General features: G+C 29.8%; 1 protein-coding gene across 2 annotated transcripts in view; it reads right to left on the bottom strand.

Moving 5' to 3' along the window:
* LOC129920138 (frizzled) overlaps positions 1 to 17,878 on the bottom strand; it is a 188,946-nt gene that overhangs the window by 125,730 nt on the left and 45,338 nt on the right. For both annotated transcript variants that reach the window (XM_056001351.1, XM_056001350.1), the window contains exons 3-4: positions 2,774 to 2,968; positions 498 to 723 (exon numbers count right to left, since the gene is read on the bottom strand). In XM_056001351.1, the coding sequence (XP_055857326.1) occupies positions 498 to 723; positions 2,774 to 2,968 (421 nt within the window). The remainder of the gene's footprint in view (positions 1 to 497; positions 724 to 2,773; positions 2,969 to 17,878) is intronic.

Genomic DNA, 17,878 nt, shown 5'->3' with positions numbered 1-17,878 from the left:
ATATTCTTATTATATCCCTAGGCTTTCGTATTAAGTCTTAATTTTATTTATTTTATTTCACATTCGATTTTTTATGCCACACTATCATCATCATTACCATCGTGGTCATGATCATGGTTTAAAGCTAAACATATCTACAATATTCCAAGAGAGAGAGAGACCCGCTTTATTTTTTAAAAACCTCATCACGTAGCAGCATTATACACCGCCAACAGCAAACAACAAAATCGGTGACAAAAATCATGAACAGAAAAAAATAAACAAGCAAAACCAAAGTGCTAAGCAAACGCTATTTTTTTTTTTTGTTGATACTTTATCTTCCAAAAATGGAATACAAAGCAATTTTTATAGACATTTCTCGCTCTCCTGCTCTGTGTGTGTCTTTTTTTTCAAAAATGAATTCAAAATAATGAACTTTCAAGAAGAAATACAGAATAAGAGCAACAATTTACTCCTTTTATTAAAATAAGAAAAAAAAAAAACAAAAAAAAACTTACCTTCAACTTTTGCCAATGCCAGAACCGAGATCGTCTGCAACGCTGGAATTGCCCATGCAGCTAGGTGAAACAGATGCGACTTGTTTTCGATGGCTTCGTGGCCCCATTTAAGACCGGCTGCAAGGAACCAAGCCAAAGCCAAACACGACCACCACGCAAATGCAGCCATGCAACAAAAATACAAAGCCATAAATAGGACGGTGCACGAAGTCGATTGTCGATGTCCCTGCGGGAAGAAAAAAATATATTATATAAATAAAAATAAGCAACATACAACAAAAAAAGGCAAAAACATCAACAAAAGAGACTTAAAACAGGGTGATTCAAAAGCAAAAAAAAAGAGGTTTTTAAGACTTTGTTGATATTTTTTAGATTTGCCCAAAAGTACTTAGATATCAATTAAGGATTGAAGTCAAAATTTGTGTTTTCAAAATTCTTCTTCTTTAAAACTCTCCAATCAAAATTTTTAAAAAAATACTTAACCAAAAATATTTAGATACCTACCAATAAATTGGGATTGGGGTTAAAATTTTGTGATTTTAAAAATTGTGTTGTCAAAATTCTTCTTTTGTAAAACTCTCCAATCGAAATTCTCCAAAAAAGATTTTAACCAAAAATATTTATATACAAACTGAGGATTGGGTCAAAATTTTGTGATTTAAAAAATCGTGCTCTCAAAATTATTCTTTTGTGAAACTCTCCAATCAAAATTTTCCAAAAGAGATTATACCAAATTTATTTAGATACCAACAAATTGAGAATTGGGCACAAAATTTTTTGATTTCAAAAATCCTGTTTTAAAAATTCTTCTTTTCTAAAACACTCCAATCAAAATTCTCCAAAAAAAAAGGATTTTTAGTAGAAGAATTATTTTGAATTTTGTTTTTTTTTTTGTTGTCAAAAATTTTGTGAATTTAAAAATCCTGTTTCCAAATCTATCTTTTGGAAAAACTCTAACTCTAAAAACTCCAATTAAAATTCTATAAAAAAAGATTTTTAGTAGAAGAATGAATTTGAATCGATTTGCCTCAATTTTGTGTGCATTTTTCTGGCGTCAAAAAATTTGTGATTTCAAAAATCCTGTTTTAAAAATTCTTCTTTTCTAAAACTCTCAAATCGAAATTCTCCAAAAAAAGGATTTTTAGTAGAAGAATTATTTTTTTTTTGTATTTTCTTTTTTTTGGCAAAAATTTTGTGAATTCAAAAATCCTGTTTCAAAAAAAAACTCTTCATTTAAAATTCTATAAAGAAGGATTTTTAGTAGAAGAATGAATTTGCACACAATTTTGTGTGCATTTTTCTGGGGTCAAAAAATTTGTGATTTCAAAAATCCAGTTTTCAAATTCTTCTTTTGTAAGCTCTCCAAGCATAATTCTCCAAAATAGATTTTTCCAGAAATATTTAGATACAAATTGAGGATTTGGGTCAACATTTTGGGATTTCAAAAATCCTGTTTCCAGCTGTCTTTTGTAAAAACTCTCCAATTAAAATTCTAAAGAAGGATTTTTAGTAGAAGAATGAATTTGAATCGATTTCCCTCAATTTTGTGTGCATTTTTCTGGGGTCAAAAATTTTTGGATTTCAAAAATCCTGTTTCCAAATTCTTCTTTTGTAAGCTCTAGAAACATAATTCTCCAAAATAGATTTTTCAATAAATATTTAGATACAAATTGAGGATTTGGGTCAAAATTTACTGATTTCAAAAATTCTGTTTTCAGAATTCTTCTTTTGTTAAACTCTCCAATAAAAATTCTCCAAAACAAATTTTACCAAAAATATTTAGATACAAATTGTGGATTGGGTCAAAATTTTGTGATTTCAAAAATCCTGTTTTGAAAATTATTCTTCTTTTGTAAAACTCTCCAATTAAAACTCTCCAAAAAAAGATTTTTAGTAGAAGAAGATAATTTAATCGATTTCCTTCAATATTGTGTCTATTTTTCTACAAATATAACATTTAAGTGCATGTGTACTAATATTGCTAAATTTTGACACTTTCAATTCTTATTTTCGATCACCCTGTAAAAAAAATTCAATCTTCGTCGAATGGACATAATATTTCTTTTCCATGTTCTTCTTTTTTTTTGAAAATAGAATTTTTAATTAAAAAAAATATCCAAGAAGTTCATGGAGATGGACAAAATATATTTTTATATATAGAAAGGAACTCGTGCACATTTAATAACGTCTTATTCTTGAAAAATAAGGGGGGCCCTTTTTAATTTATTTATTTATAGAAAGTAGGTACCTAACCTATACGTAAAATAAAATTATACCTGTGTTATAGTTGACATCATTTGTAGACGACCAAGACGTATCGGTGGAGGAAATGGCTCACGACATGCAACCGAGTCGCCAGCACCTAAACCAGCAACATACGCGCAACCAACTACTAAATAGCAAATAGCTAGGAAGACAATAGCTCGCTCAGGATAGCGAAAACGTGATGAATCGATTAGGAACGTAAGCACCTGAAAAAAGAAGAAAAAAAAATTATTATTATTATGGTAAAAAAAAAAAGATGAATTTCAAGATCTCTGTGGAAAACTTATAAGATGAAAGTCAAGACCGTGGAATGGATGGATACGATGGGAGTATCAGAAGGTATAACAACTTTAAGGAAAAGAGGACTCACTAACAACTCAAAAAGGCGGTGCAACGTGACCATAAAATTATTATTATTATTATTTTTTTTCTTTTTCGTTTTAATAAAGAGTAAATATGAGAGGAAAACAAATTTAATTGACAATTTAAGATTGATCATTAAAAAAGTGAAATAATATTTTTATAATGAACGGGTTCATGGTAAATCAGCTTGGTAGTTTGTTTTGTTTTTTTGTTTAATGCCCGTATACAGTATTAGTTACCTATGTGAGGATGTGGAAATCAAGTGGAGGTGAGGTTTAAGTTTGTCTCTAATGAACCATCTGGTTTGGCAACATCATTTAATACTTTAGTCTTATGTTTCTAAGAAATTTGCATAAATTGTTAAAGAGGGCCAGTTAATCAATTAAAAGAAATAGTTTTGTTTTTCTTTGAGATGATTTGATGAGTGCAAAAAGCAGGGTCATTAAAATATCCACAACGAAAAGATATGAAATGATAGATAACACTGGTTAACAAGGGTTCTGTTGCCGAAACAAAAATATATTTTTCTGAAGGTTTTCGGTGCTAAAATCGCTAAATCGAATCCAAAGTCAGAAAAAATTAATCAGCTCCCGTTTTTGAGATTTTACCGTTAGAAAACGCAAAAAAAAACGATTTTTTGACTATTTCGGTTTCTAAAAGAAATGTTTTCCTTCTTTCAAGATCCGTATAAATCTTTTCGATATCTTTTTTATGACAAACCAAGCAAAACCTAAAAATATGATTATAATTTACAAGAAAAAGCTAAAAAAAATACCTTTTTTATTTTCTCAATATATTAATTTTTTTTATTTTAAAAGCTTACAAAAAAAATTATGCAATTTAAAAGCCAAGTATTTCTTCTTAAGAATAAAACCATTTTTAAATTTTTACAATGCGCAAAAAGTATAAAAATAATTTATTGAAAACAATCATTTTCATCAAAAAAAAAAAAATAAACAAAAAAAACATGAATTTTTAACTTCTCACGTCATTAAATCCATTTTTTCCTTAACAACCTATTAAAAAATTTTATACCATCTGAAAGCTTATTGTCTAAGCTCAAAATATATATATCGATCAGATCTATGAGACATCTACAAAAAGAGTTAGAATTTTTTGAACTCAATCAAATTTCATTAAAAAAAGCAAAAAAAACATTTATTTTTATGTTCTCAGGCTATGGAATCAATTTTTTTGTTTGACAACCTATAAAAAATATATACCATGTGAAAGCTTATTATTTCACCTTTCATATGACGTATCAGTCTTATTTCAAAGATGCCTACAAGAGTAGTTAGAATTTTTTACTTCCCACACTGGTGGCTGTTCGGGGGGCAACAGATCTTCACTAGTGTTTTGAGGTTTTTAGCAAGTTTCTTGATTTAACATTGTGTAGCTTGTAGTTAGTCTACCGTTATGTTTGATATACCAAATGAAATGTAATTGTATCAGGATGCTCATAAAAGTTTAATAAAACTTCTATCTGCTCTTGGTCAAAAGTTATAACCTGTTTAATTCTAACATTTTATTTTACCGTTATCTCAAAATTTTGTTTACGAAAATGATTGACACTTTGCACACATATAGTCGTAGTCATGGTCTATCATTACTCCATATACTTTATTCCTGTATCTATTTAAAAAAAAAAGATACAAATAAAAAACGATGAAAATCGGTTAAGAAACGTGTTTTTTAAAAACTTGTTTCTTCTGTTATTCAGTCAAAACTCACTTAACGTTTCCACGTTGTTGCACATGTATGCATAAGGGCAAAACCTACATGTCCTATAAGTTTGAGATTTTTTGAACGCTCCAAAAAAAAGCTAAAAATCAAAAATTACCCAAAAATACCCCTAAAAAAACAAGGTGTTTTTCAAAAATTCATATTTCAAAACGCAGAGTGTTGGATCGTTGTTCGTATCAGACGCCCTAATTTTTTTTCCCTCATCTTTCACCTGGCATCATTAGAATTGTCAAAAAAAAATTCCTTTACCCAAAATCATCATTTTATCATAGCCCCAACACGTGTACAACGTTCAAACAAAACGTTATAGCTTAGTTTCAAAATTTTTTCTTAAATGCAGTTATTCTTAAATTAGTCTCATCTATCTATAGCAAAAATCAACTCTCTACAACTTCGCGTTTAGATTTTAGCTTAAATTTCATCTTTCCGTTTTACCCCTGTTTACCCTATTAAATGACGGAATTTTTAAAAATCCTTCATTTGGATTAAGCTTTAGGTTATTATCTTTCAAATAAGCTATAGAAGATTTTTGTATCTCTAATAGTTTATTTTTAATTTTTAATTGAAATTTTTTGCCGCACTGCGAAAGTGTGAGAGTGTAACGTTAGAAAATGGCGTCACTTTTTTTGTAGTGGCTGCCATTGTTCATCGATTTATAAGAAGTTATCACGTCAAAAAGTATTTTTTTTTTTTAATTAAATATCTGAAAATCATGGATCCTGAAATTTTTAGAAAGTCCTATTTTTCAAAAGTGTAGTTAAAGTATATTTTAACATCTTTTGATATTAAGTATTTTATGTATGTTTTTGTATATTTTATATAAATAAGGCTTAAAAAGCAAAGAACAAGCGCGTAATATAGCATTATCAGCCTAAGTTCTTGTACTGCTTTTTTTGAGAATAAAAGCTTATTTCTTACTTTTCTTATAAGAATTGGGTTTTTTTTTTGTTTTATTTTATTTTATTTTATTTTATTTTATTTTATTTTATTTTATTTTATTTTATTTTATTTTATTTTATTTTATTTTATTTTATTTTATTTTATTTTATTTTATTTTATTTTATTTTATTTTATTTTATTTTATTTTATTTTATTTTATTTTATTTTATTTTATTTTATTTTATTTTATTTTATTTTATTTTATTTTATTTTATTTTATTTTATTTTATTTTATTTTATTTTATTTTATTTTATTTTATTTTATTTTATTTTATTTTATTTTATTTTATTTTATTTTATTTTATTTTATTTTATTTTATTTTATTTTATTTTATTTTATTTTATTTTATTTTATTTTATTTTATTTTACTACTTTCAACACAATTAAAAATCTAATTAAATTTGGCTATTGTTCTAATTTTCATTCACTTCAACAATTCAAAACTTTCGTTGATTTTTTTTTTTTTTGTTTCTTCAAGATTTTAAATATCATCCAAAAAGTACCTACCAACCTCAAAAAATACACCATTTATAATTTTGCCACCTTCCAGAGTAATTACACTTCTTTAATACATTCTTCCAAAAGATTAAGATTAAATAAATGAAGCCAAACTCATTAACACCATCATCGTCGTACAATCTTCCCTCTAGAAAGCCAAAGTAATTACAACTTACAAAAAAAAAAAAACCACATAATTATATCTTAAAAACCTTTAATATTTCAAATTAATCTCAGCTGCCTTAACGGATTTCCTCATTTTCATTTTTTATAACCCGACCACAATAATTAAACTTTATATCGTGCATCGTCGATCTAGTTTCTAGCTCAGTCTCAGTGTGTCTTTTTTAAACATTCAATTTAATCATACAAATGTTCAGAAATGGGGAACCTTTATACGACTTTCAAGTCGAAAAGATGTGTGACAATAAAAGTTGTCATTGCAATTAAAATTGTCATCATTATGAAAATTTGTTGGAGAGATAAGAAAAGCTACAGAGCTGCTATTAACACGACAAAAAGATGGCCAGCTTGATGACATGCAAACGTCTTTTCTGTCAAAACTCAACAGAACTCAAAAAATCTCCCCAAATAGCAATTATTCAAAAGTTTTCACCAGAGAATGCCCTAAAAAAACTTAAAAAAAAGAAAAGAACTCATGAACTTTTCAGATTCTGGAGGGTTCATGAACCTTAAAAAATACGATGCTAGGGTACCTTCTCCCTACTCTTGTGATATGCATAGTTACGAATTACGACCCACCAAAAGACCATTAATGTCACTCAGTGTTACTTTGCTTAGAAAAGATGTGAGATTGGGACAGAAGAGCTGATGACGATGAACAAAAAATTCTGGTGATGATGACGAAGACGATGGGAAAGTTGATGAGGATGATAATGATGACAAATCCAAACTTTTTTTTCTCTGTTTTTTTTTTTTGTATAAAAGCTGAATAGTATCCACCTACTCTCTGATGACGCAGGCAGCATTTCGAATTAGATTGGATTTTATACAAAAGAAAACACAAAATCAGGACCCATTCATATTCCATACACAAACTCACACGATGAGGAAAAGTTGTTATTTTTTTTTTGTTTCTTCTTTCTCTTTCTTTGTTAGAGGATTGGAATTTTTTTTTTTTTATTTTGGACAGACTTTGAGTCCCAAAGGAGCTTACACATAACCTAATTTATTTGCTGGTAGATTTATGGAAATGTTTTTGTGGGGGGGGGGGGGGGGAATTATAGTTGGCTCTACCACGTTCTAATGGGTTGGGAGCTTTATTTGATTTATATTTTTTTTTGGGCATGAAAAAATATTAAAATTCATGACATGAGCTGTCACCAAATCAGGACTGCTGGGCAATGATTTTCAATTGACATGTTAGGATTTAGTTCCAAACACACAAATAAAGTTTATTCGGATTTAATTTATTTTATTTGTTCGTTAAAATGATATAAGTTTTTTTTTTTTGAAGAAGAAGGAGAAATCATGGAGGTATGTTTGGGGATTTAAAGATTAATTGGTTTATTGAACTACGTGTGGATGAAGTGAATTCAAAATTATATAGGATTAGGAATTGAACAAATAATCAATGGATTGAGACCGACTACAACGTAATGTAAGCTATATTTTAAACCCTGTGGGATTATATGGTTTTAGTTTATTTATCTTTATTTTTAGTTTTTTTTTTTTTTTTTTTTTTTTTTTTTTTTACTGCTTAGTACAAGCATTTATTATATCTATGCAAAATAAAAAAAAATTTTAAATTAACAAAAAAAAATAAATTTAATATTTCATGTTTAATTTTCAGAAAGTGTCAAAATTTTAAAACAAAAATGTTTTAATAGTCAAGAGTGTTGAGAAAAAAATAACTCAGTATACATATGTACATAAAATTAGGTATATAGATATAGACATTAAATGAGAAAAGAATCAGTAAACATTAAACATAAATACAAAAAAAAGTTTATGAGCGTGGTACACTGGTTTTTAGTATTTTTTTCAGACTAGTTTTATTAATATTAAAATCAAACAGATTAGTATTCAAATTTACAAGCTTACACATGCGAGTTAAGGGCTCATGCATACCATAATTAGTACGGTGTTGGGGTAATTTTATTAAATCTAAGCTACGAAAGTTATAAGCACCTCTCCGGTAGTTAAAATTAATAGAATTAAGCAGATCCGGGCCATCAATTACACCCGTTATAAGTTGATGAATAAATACAAGGTCGTTATTTAATCTCCTTTGAGACAAGGTTTGGATCTGCAGTAGGTTGATTCGATGCTCATAGGAAGGAAGGTTAAAAGGGTCCGTCCATGGTAAGCCTTTTAAGGCAAAACGAATAAAATTACGTTGGACTGATTCTATTCTTTCTATATGGATGCTGTAAAAAGGTGTCCAAACTTGAGATGCGTATTCTAAGTGGGGGCGAACTAAGCAGTTGTAAAGAGCTAATGTAACGTAAGGGTCCCTAAACTCTTTCGACCAACGCTTGACAAAACCTAACATAGAATTGGCCTTGTTTACAATCAGGTTTATGTGCTCTGAGAAATCGAGGTTGGAGTTAAAGTTAACACCAAGGTCTTTAAAGCTATGCACACGGAGTAAAGTGTGATGTGATATCTTATAATCATACAGACTAGGAGTTTTTTTCTTTGAAAAGGTCATCGTCTGACATTTAGTCGGGTTGAGATTTAAACCGTTCCTTGTACACCAAATAGCAAATCTATCAAGATCATCTTGCAAGGATATGCGGTCATTCACAGAGCTAATGCTTTTGTAAATTTTCATATCATCTGCGAAAATAAGAATTTCACTCTTACGTAAACATAACGGTACGTCATTAATAGCTAAAATAAAAAGAAGAGGTCCCAGGTGGCTACCTTGCGGGACGCCCGATTTGGCAATGAAGGATTTAGAGAAGGTCCCTCTGAATTTCACCTGATATGACCTATTTATAAGGTAAGAAAATATCCAAGTGATAAAACTTATAGGAAAACCAAACATTTTTAATTTAAACTTTATGATGTCATGAGAAAGTTGATCAAAAGCCTTAGAATAGTCTGTATAAATGCAGTCGAGTTCCTGTCCACTTTCTAAAGCGAAGGAGCAATTTTGCAAAAATGAAAGTAGATTCGTAACCGTTGATCTTTTTTGCATGAAACCATGTTGTTGATTACAAAGAATATTTTTACAGTAGAACGTTAAACTATCACAAATAACTTGCTCAAAAAGCTTTGGAATACATGAAAGTTTAGATATTGGCCGATAGTTAGTTATGTGGGCTTTATCTCCCTTTTTAAAAACAGGAGTAATATATGCGCTTTTCCATATGTTTGGAAATATACCCGATTTAAGAGATAATACGAAAATGTGTTGAAGAGGGAGAGCTAAAACGGATCTACAGTTTTTCAAAACTATCGGAGGAATTCCATCAGGTCCCAGAGAGCAATCATCATGAAGAAGTGAAAGACAGTGTGAGATCTTATTGAGCTCAACTGGAATACTGTTAAATGTAACTTGGGGGTAATTACGTAAATAATGGAAGTAATCTATATCTATATCGATGGGGGTATCAATAAAAGATTAACTAAAGTTATTTGCAAACGCGTCAGAGATCTCAATAGTACTTTTTAAGATATTATTGTTATAATTAAAGTTGACTGGATAGCCGTCAGACTTCTTTTTTGAATTGACGAATTTCCAAAAACTTTTAGGGTCTTGTTTGATAGAAATCTCCATCGACTCGAGATATTCTGCATAAACATTATTAGAGAGAGTCTTAAACTCATCAAAAAGAGAGATATATAAATCATGATTTTCGGTGGACATATTTTTCAAATAATTTTTCCATGCTTTATTTCTTTTGTTTCGGAGAATTTTAAGTTCTTTGGTATACCATGGATGGCATATGCTTGTGTATTTGGATCTTTTCAAGGGAACTATCTCCGCTATACAACTATTTAAAACGTTATAAAAATATGACACCGCGTTTTCAACGTCACACGAAACTGGAATATTTACAATACCAGATGCACTAAGTTTATCAGATAACTGATGAAAATTAGCTCTCCTAAAGTCAAATTCATATGAATTGTCTTGAGAATTACTATTTACAAGTAAATGACCTCCTAAGTCAAGAAATATGTCAAGTGGGGGATGGTAAGGGTCTATGTTAGATATAGCAGAGGAAGATTCTACCACTACTGTATTAACTGCGTCAGATGAGAAGACTAAATCGAGTAATCGATTTTTAAAATTTTGAATACAGCTGACTTGCTGTAAGTCTGTAGAGATAATATTATCCAAATTCTGGAGCTCCAGTTGAGATGAAGTTAAAGAAGCTTCGAAGTAGGACTCGTCTTCTGATGGCACCCAGTCAATGTTAGGAAGGTTAAAATCGCCTATCAGAATTATTGTACTATTGAGATCTGCAGTGCCAATAACAAAATCAAGTGCAAAGGAAAGCTCTGAAAAGGTAGAAGTCGGACTTTTTGGAGGGATGTAAGCTGTTAATACTAATAGATTTTTTGATTCCGTAGTTATTTTTACACATATTAATTCTATGGTAAGATCAAAAGGGAACGTAACAAGAGATGTGCAAAAATGATTTCGAACTGCGATAAGAACTCCACCGCCTACAGGATTCTTAACGCCTACGTGACGATCTTTCCTGGAAACTAAGAACTCTTGGTCGAAAAGTTCAGTGTCCAAAATTGTGGCATTAAGCCAGGTTTCAGTAAATGCGATAGCATCGTATGGTAAAGCTTGAGAGTTTTTAAAGATTTGAGTAGTTTTGCTACGAAGCCCTCTTACGTTTTGGTAGTAGAGGGAGAACCTACTAAGTTTTTTGAAATGTTTTTAATATTTGACTTTCGTTTATTTTTTTGCCTAGACGGGGTAGTAAATTCTTTTACCAAAGTATTAGGTGGCCAGTTACTTAAACATAATATGTTCTCAAAAATTGGGCTTTGGGCAATTATTTTAAAGGATGATACAAAGCTAGAGGGTTTACTAATTTTCAAACATTTGATGCATGAGGCGTCCGGAATGACTTTAGCAGCAATTAAATGTTCAACTATGTCTTGAGGTGTAGTTACAGGTAGCAGACGGGAGATAAATGCTGTTTTAGGTTTGGGTACAGTTTCTAAACTTTTAACTTTAGTGTTCAATGGGTCACGTTTATTATACAAAAAAAAAAAAAAATAAGGTACCATGTAGCCTAGAACTACAGGTTGCCCTGGTAGATATCACAAGTTACCCTAGAAAGATTCTTTGAAATTATCACGGATTTCTGTGGTATCACAGGTTGCCCTGGAAAGTATCATAAACTTTTCTAGCCTATATCAAAAATTGTCTTGGTAAATATCACAGATTATAATAATGATCACAGGTTATCTTGGTTCTCTGATAAGTAACTAGGGTTGAACCGTTTAGTATCACAAATTGCCCCGGTGTCTGTCACAATTTGTCATAGTAAGTATCACATTTTAGGCATTTTTGAAAATATATCGGATTTCTCTGGTTTGTATCACAGGTTGCCTTAGTAGGTATCACAGACTTTTCTCGCTTATATCACAAGTTTTCTTGGTAAGTATCACTCGTTGCCCGGGTGAATATTACAAGTTGATACGGTATCTTGGTTCTCTGATAAATATCATTGGTTAAACTGTTAAGTATCACAGATTGATCCGGTATCTAACACAATTTGTCGTAGTAAGAACCATCAGTTTTTCCAGTATGTATCACAGAACATCATGGTAATTATCACGGGTTGTTTCAATAAGCAATAAGGGTTACCACGGAAAGTATCGCAGCCTAATCCATAAAGTATCACAGGTAGCTTGAAAAGTGTCGACGGTTTTTGCGGTTTATATTATCGGTTTCTATGGTTGTTATCAAGAGTTTTTACTGAAATATCACGAAATAATTGGGTAAGATTCAAGAGATTGCTCTGATAATTATCACGGGTTGCCCAGAAAAATATCATGGATAATTTTGGAGAGTACGACGGATTGCTCAAGTTAATATTAGAAGCTCTCCAGGTAAAGAGGACGGTTTTCGATAAGTATTAAGAATTGCAACAGTAGTAGTATAGGTTGCATTGGTAAGTATCACAGGTAACCTTAAGAATTAATCACGGATTGTTTATGTTAGTATCACAGGTTTTTTTTTGGTAAGTATCAGGGATTGTTTCGGTAAGAGACTAGAGTTTCCCCGTTAAGTAGTTATCATGGATTACTCAGGTATGTATCACCGATTTTCGTGGTAAGTATCACAAGAAATTATGGTAAGTATGGGGCGAAAGGGTATTTTGATCAGTTACACTATTCATGTCTTTGTGGGAAGAAATCTTCTTTTTGTTAAACATTTTCCTAGCTGTTACAGATTGAGCGGACTCTTCTTAAACGACTTCAGTTGACGAAATGTGTTCAATTATGTTTTATTGAGTCTAAGAAATAGCAAAGTAAATCCAATATCATGAATTACAAAGCTGAAAATCTTACTCAAAATTCCTGAATGTATACATCCAGTAAAAAACCTTTTCAACATTCTACTACATAATCTGTATACAAAAAATTTGAAAATAATTCAAAACAATAACTCAATATTATAAAGAGGAATTATTTTTATGGCATAATGACAGTTTTATTAAAATACACAACATAAAAATGTCATTCAACTTTTGCTTTTATAGAAAAAGAACAATAAACCGCATTAATCATTTAAACCTGTTTAAAATTTAAATAAACACCAATTGGAACGTCAACATTCGACAATACAACATCAATTTTATAAAGACTTAAAATGGCTTTTGAATGTGTTGAACAGTTAAGGTAAGAGTCGATTAATACAAAAGTATAGGCAATAGCACCACACGTATTAAATAAACTGAAAGCTTTCTACCTACTACTTTTTTTTTTTTTTTTTTTTGTATATATTTTTAGATTCAAATTCAAATAATTCGAAACGATATTCTACGATTACTGTCACAATAATCCTCCATTCAATGTTTTTATATTTATTTGTCTCATCTCTATGAAAAAAAATAAAATAAAATCAAAAAATAAATATCAACTCTTGGAAATTATGTAAATAAGCCGATTTAATTTTTTGTTCATTCAAAATGAAACAGCACCCAAAGAGTATTACACGTTAAGAGTGTTTTTGATGTTAGGAAAAACCTTTAAAGCGATTATTATTTGAATTTGAATGCTTCCATTCAATAAGTGATTGAGGATGATAGGTACGTTTACATTAACGCGAAATGACTCATGATTTTCGAAAAGAAATCTGCTGATTAAAATATTATTGCAATAAAGTAATATTATTTTATTGTGTGTTAGATAGTAAAATTGATTATGATTCAGATCTTTTTTAAGACAATTTTGAATGTAACAGCCTTTTCCACAAAAAATATAAATTTTGTTTACCACTGGGATTGTCCACAAGAGTTTTTTGGAAATATTTTTATTAAAGCCAAAAATACTCACCGAAAATTTTCATTTTGAAACAAAATTTAAAACTACTCCTACGATTTAAGTTAAAACAAATTCGGGTGCTAACAAAATACATTATATCAAGCATAAATAAGGTTTTGTTTTTAAAAGCCTTGAATGTAGATCGAGCTACACTCCAATAAAAAATTGTCTACAAATTGAAGCGGAGCTAAAAATTTTGGAAAAAATTCGAATGGTAGCTAAAATTAAGTACGATCTGTGTATAAGGCTAAGAAGATAAACTGAACTGATTGGAGTGATAATATTTACTAGCCGACCCAGCCCTCGAAATTCACGATTGCCTATTTCTTTATTTTTTTTTTTTATTTGCAACAATTTTGAACACTATTCCAAAATAGTTTCTTTATTTTTTATAGTATTTGTTGATATATTCTTGCGATTAACTACACTTTTTCAAGACAAAATACACAGGAGTATATAATATACCTAATTTTTGATATATTTTAAATCTGATTTAGATATTGTTGAACTACGTTTTAACTACGCTCAACTACGTAAAAAAGTACCGAAAAAGAAAATGCACAGTGTAATCGCCTTAAGTGCATTGTGTTTGCACCTCGCATTTTGCGACTCAATTCAACCTGTTTCATGTTCCATAAGTTCAAATTCCATCATTCAATCATTCAACCTCCACCAACTTCACTCAAATTTGTCATTCACACTTCATTTTTTTTTCATGCTTCCAATTGCAATGATATTTTTGGTATGGGGAACTTCGAGCGAATGTCATTTCTGGGCTGGTGAAGATGCAAACAAACGTTTTTTGTACTGAAAATAACTTTTTTGTTGTAATTGACATGGGAAAAAATGTTTGTTTACCTTTTCACCAGTGGAGGTTGACCAATGAGAAAGAAGTTCTTCTAGTACTTTTCCATTTGGAAAAGATCCATTCAGTTTTTCAGGAAATTTTAAGTGAATGCGTTCAGATATTTCCCTTCAAGCAAACAAGTCCGACCTCGGTCCGCATCCGCGCCGCCTCAGGCGGAGCAGAGTCCGACCTCGGCTCAGAAACGGGTCCGAAGGCGGCTCAAATTAGTATGGAAATTATAATCACCGTGAAGTCGATTGCATATGTATTGGTGTGGGGAAAATCTCCATTCCGAGAAAACGGAGCCGAAGTCGGAATGAATGACGTCCGGCATTGGAATGGAAAAAAAATGGCGCTTGGCATTTGGAAGCATTTGCAAACAAAACAGAACACGATTTTCTTTTTCTTAAATTTTGTTTATTGTTTTTTTTTTTTTTAAACAAAATTTTATTTTATTGTATTCGTTGATACAGCTGCTGAAGAATTTGCATCATTGAAGAATATTGTAGCTGTTGTGCGTTGTGGGAAGTTTAGGTTAGGGTGAAAATTCTCAGCTAGCGTCTCATTATTGAACTCCTTGAAAAACAACAAAATGATAAATTATTATTAATTACAAAATCGCAGAAGCACGTTAAGCAATTCATACCTTTTTTTGAAATAAAATTTTCCATATTAATAAAACAATGTATTTAGTTTTAGAACGAGGCACGACGCACGACCCGACCACCGACGAGATACTGCAACAAACGACAAATAATAACAAAATGACGCATTATACCTTGTCTTGTTGTCTTTGTCTTTCCTACGTTCGTTTTCCTTTTCTCACTTTTTTACCACGATTCTCCTTCGACTTTGTGTTCATACACAAAAAGTTGCAAGTGTGTGAGTACAACCCCGCTTTTCTCTGTCGGAGGTCGGAGTGTCTTTTCTGAACTCCGTTTTCTTGTTTGAAGGGTTATTAGGTTCACATTTATTAAACATTAAAGGTGCGTTCAGGTGTTGATCTTCACAGTATACAGTATAGTAAAAAGGTAATCCGTGGTATTGTGTGGCAGTGAAAATTTAAGCAAAACATCCCTTTGAAAGTAAGAATCGACATTTTTTTAATCAAACAAATCAATTCTTAAGGCTTTACCACACCAACTGCGTGGCACGACAACGTTTTGAAAATTTTAACTTTTTGACTTTTTGCAAAAAGTGGTCGTTGTTGTTATACCTTAAAAATTTGTATTTCTTTCTAGCAATATTTGTTTTTGGAAAAAACTAACAAAATTTTTTTTTGAAACCAAAAAATAAGCTTTTTGCATCATTAATTTTTATTTTGTCGTCGTAAAACTGTCACAAAATGAGTTTGAAATCTATCACTTTTTGACTTTTTGCAAAAAGTGGCCTTGTAGTTATTCCTATAAAGGTATAACAAAAAGTGAACATTTTTAAACTCATTTTATGACAGTTTTTCCGACCACAAAATTAAAAATAATGATGCAGAAAGCTTATTTTTGGTTTAAAAACCAATTTTTGTAATTTTTTCCAAAAAGAAATGGCGCTAGAAAGAAATAAAAAAAATTTACTTTTGCAAATTTGCCACTTTTTCACTTTTTAGGCCATTGCAGTTAAGGCTCAAACAAACGTCTAAAAGTGAAAACTTGGTAAAATGGCCAAGGAACTGTCAAATTCGTATGCCCTTTCAATAGAGAAAAGGACGAAGATAGATTTCATTGGTTTCATAATTCAGGTTTTGAGTGATTTTATATAAAAATACTGCAAAGCAAAAATGTATGGTAAAACCTTTGGTGTAGGTTACCTTTTTTTATAATGAAAAGTGTTTACAAAAGATTGGGCCTTAGTAATAGTCTCGATTTTAATAGAATTAGATTTTAACAAAAAAAATTCATGGTAATAAAACAAACATCTTACTTCTAAACTTAGATAACTAAAACAATGAAAGTTAACCATAGTTAACATGCCATCACGCACCAATGTGAAACCCCCTTAATGTTTTTTTATTTTCGCTGAATGCTTTCATTCATTCATTCATGAATGACATTTCATTCCAGTCGATTGGAAATTTTCCAACAGATGTTCCAGTTGTTTTTTTGTTTTTTTTTTTTTTATTAAAATGTCGAATTTTAATTTATTGAATTTACCTATTTCGGTTAAAAAAAACTTTAAAATATTTATATTCTGCACTTCTAGAGCAAATTTCTAATCGTTCCGTAAATAATTTATGCCCCTTCGGTTTTTGTGGGCCGCGTAGTTTGTACCACAAAATTCGTGTTCGCCGTTTTATTATATGATGATATAAGAACATTACTAAGGCTGTGGTCTTAATATGGTTCAAACGCAGAAAATATTATTTGAGAAAAATGGAAATTACTTCATTGAAAAATTAATTTTTAGAAATTTTTTTTTTTTTTTGAATAACAAAAGCATAAAACATTTTGAATATTATAATTTTGACGAACTTTGTATTGTATGCTAATTTTTAGCAGTCCAAATTTGTCTTAAATTCAATTCTTTTTAATAAGGACTATATCTAAAATTTTCAATTTTTTTTGACAATTCAAAATTAAAAAAAAAAAAATATGAGGTCAATATTTAAAAAATCAAAACCAAAAAAAAAAAGTTAGTTCAAGTCTAAAATGGAAAAATATTTTTTTTTTTTTAAATTTAGGTAGTCGAAAAAAAAGTAAAAATTTAGAAAAATTAAAAAAAAAATGAGTCAAAATTATTAGAAACAATGAATAATAATGAAAACAAAATTGATTTTTTGTGTTTCTGAGGTATTCAAATTCCTAATTAAAATATGCAAATTTTTAATTTTTTTAATTAAAGTTTTTGAGCAAATTGAAAAATTAATTTTTCGAAAGCGGTTTGAAATTATTTTGTTTTGATATTTTTCCCAAACATTTTACATAGGTAATGAAAATAAGCTTAATAAGCTTACATTGTATAGAAATACACGAGTTAATATTGTTGAGTAAGACTTATTATTTTGGGGAACGGGTCGTTATTATGTAGGTATTCCAAAATTCTGTGTTACCAAAATTCTGTATCTGAATAAAAAATTCCTTTTATCATTTACAGAATTTTGGCATACATAATTTCGAAATCCAGAATTTTTTATTTACAGAATTATTTTAGAATATAGAATTTTAAATTTACAGAATTTTAAAAAACAGAATTTAAACAAATAGAATTTTGAATTTACAGAATTTTAAAATACAGAACTTTGGA

This window comes from Episyrphus balteatus, chromosome 4, assembly GCF_945859705.1.
Source record: "Episyrphus balteatus chromosome 4, idEpiBalt1.1, whole genome shotgun sequence".
Lineage (NCBI taxonomy): Eukaryota > Metazoa > Arthropoda > Insecta > Diptera > Syrphidae > Episyrphus > Episyrphus balteatus.
This window is presented reverse-complemented; position numbering and strand designations above follow the sequence as displayed.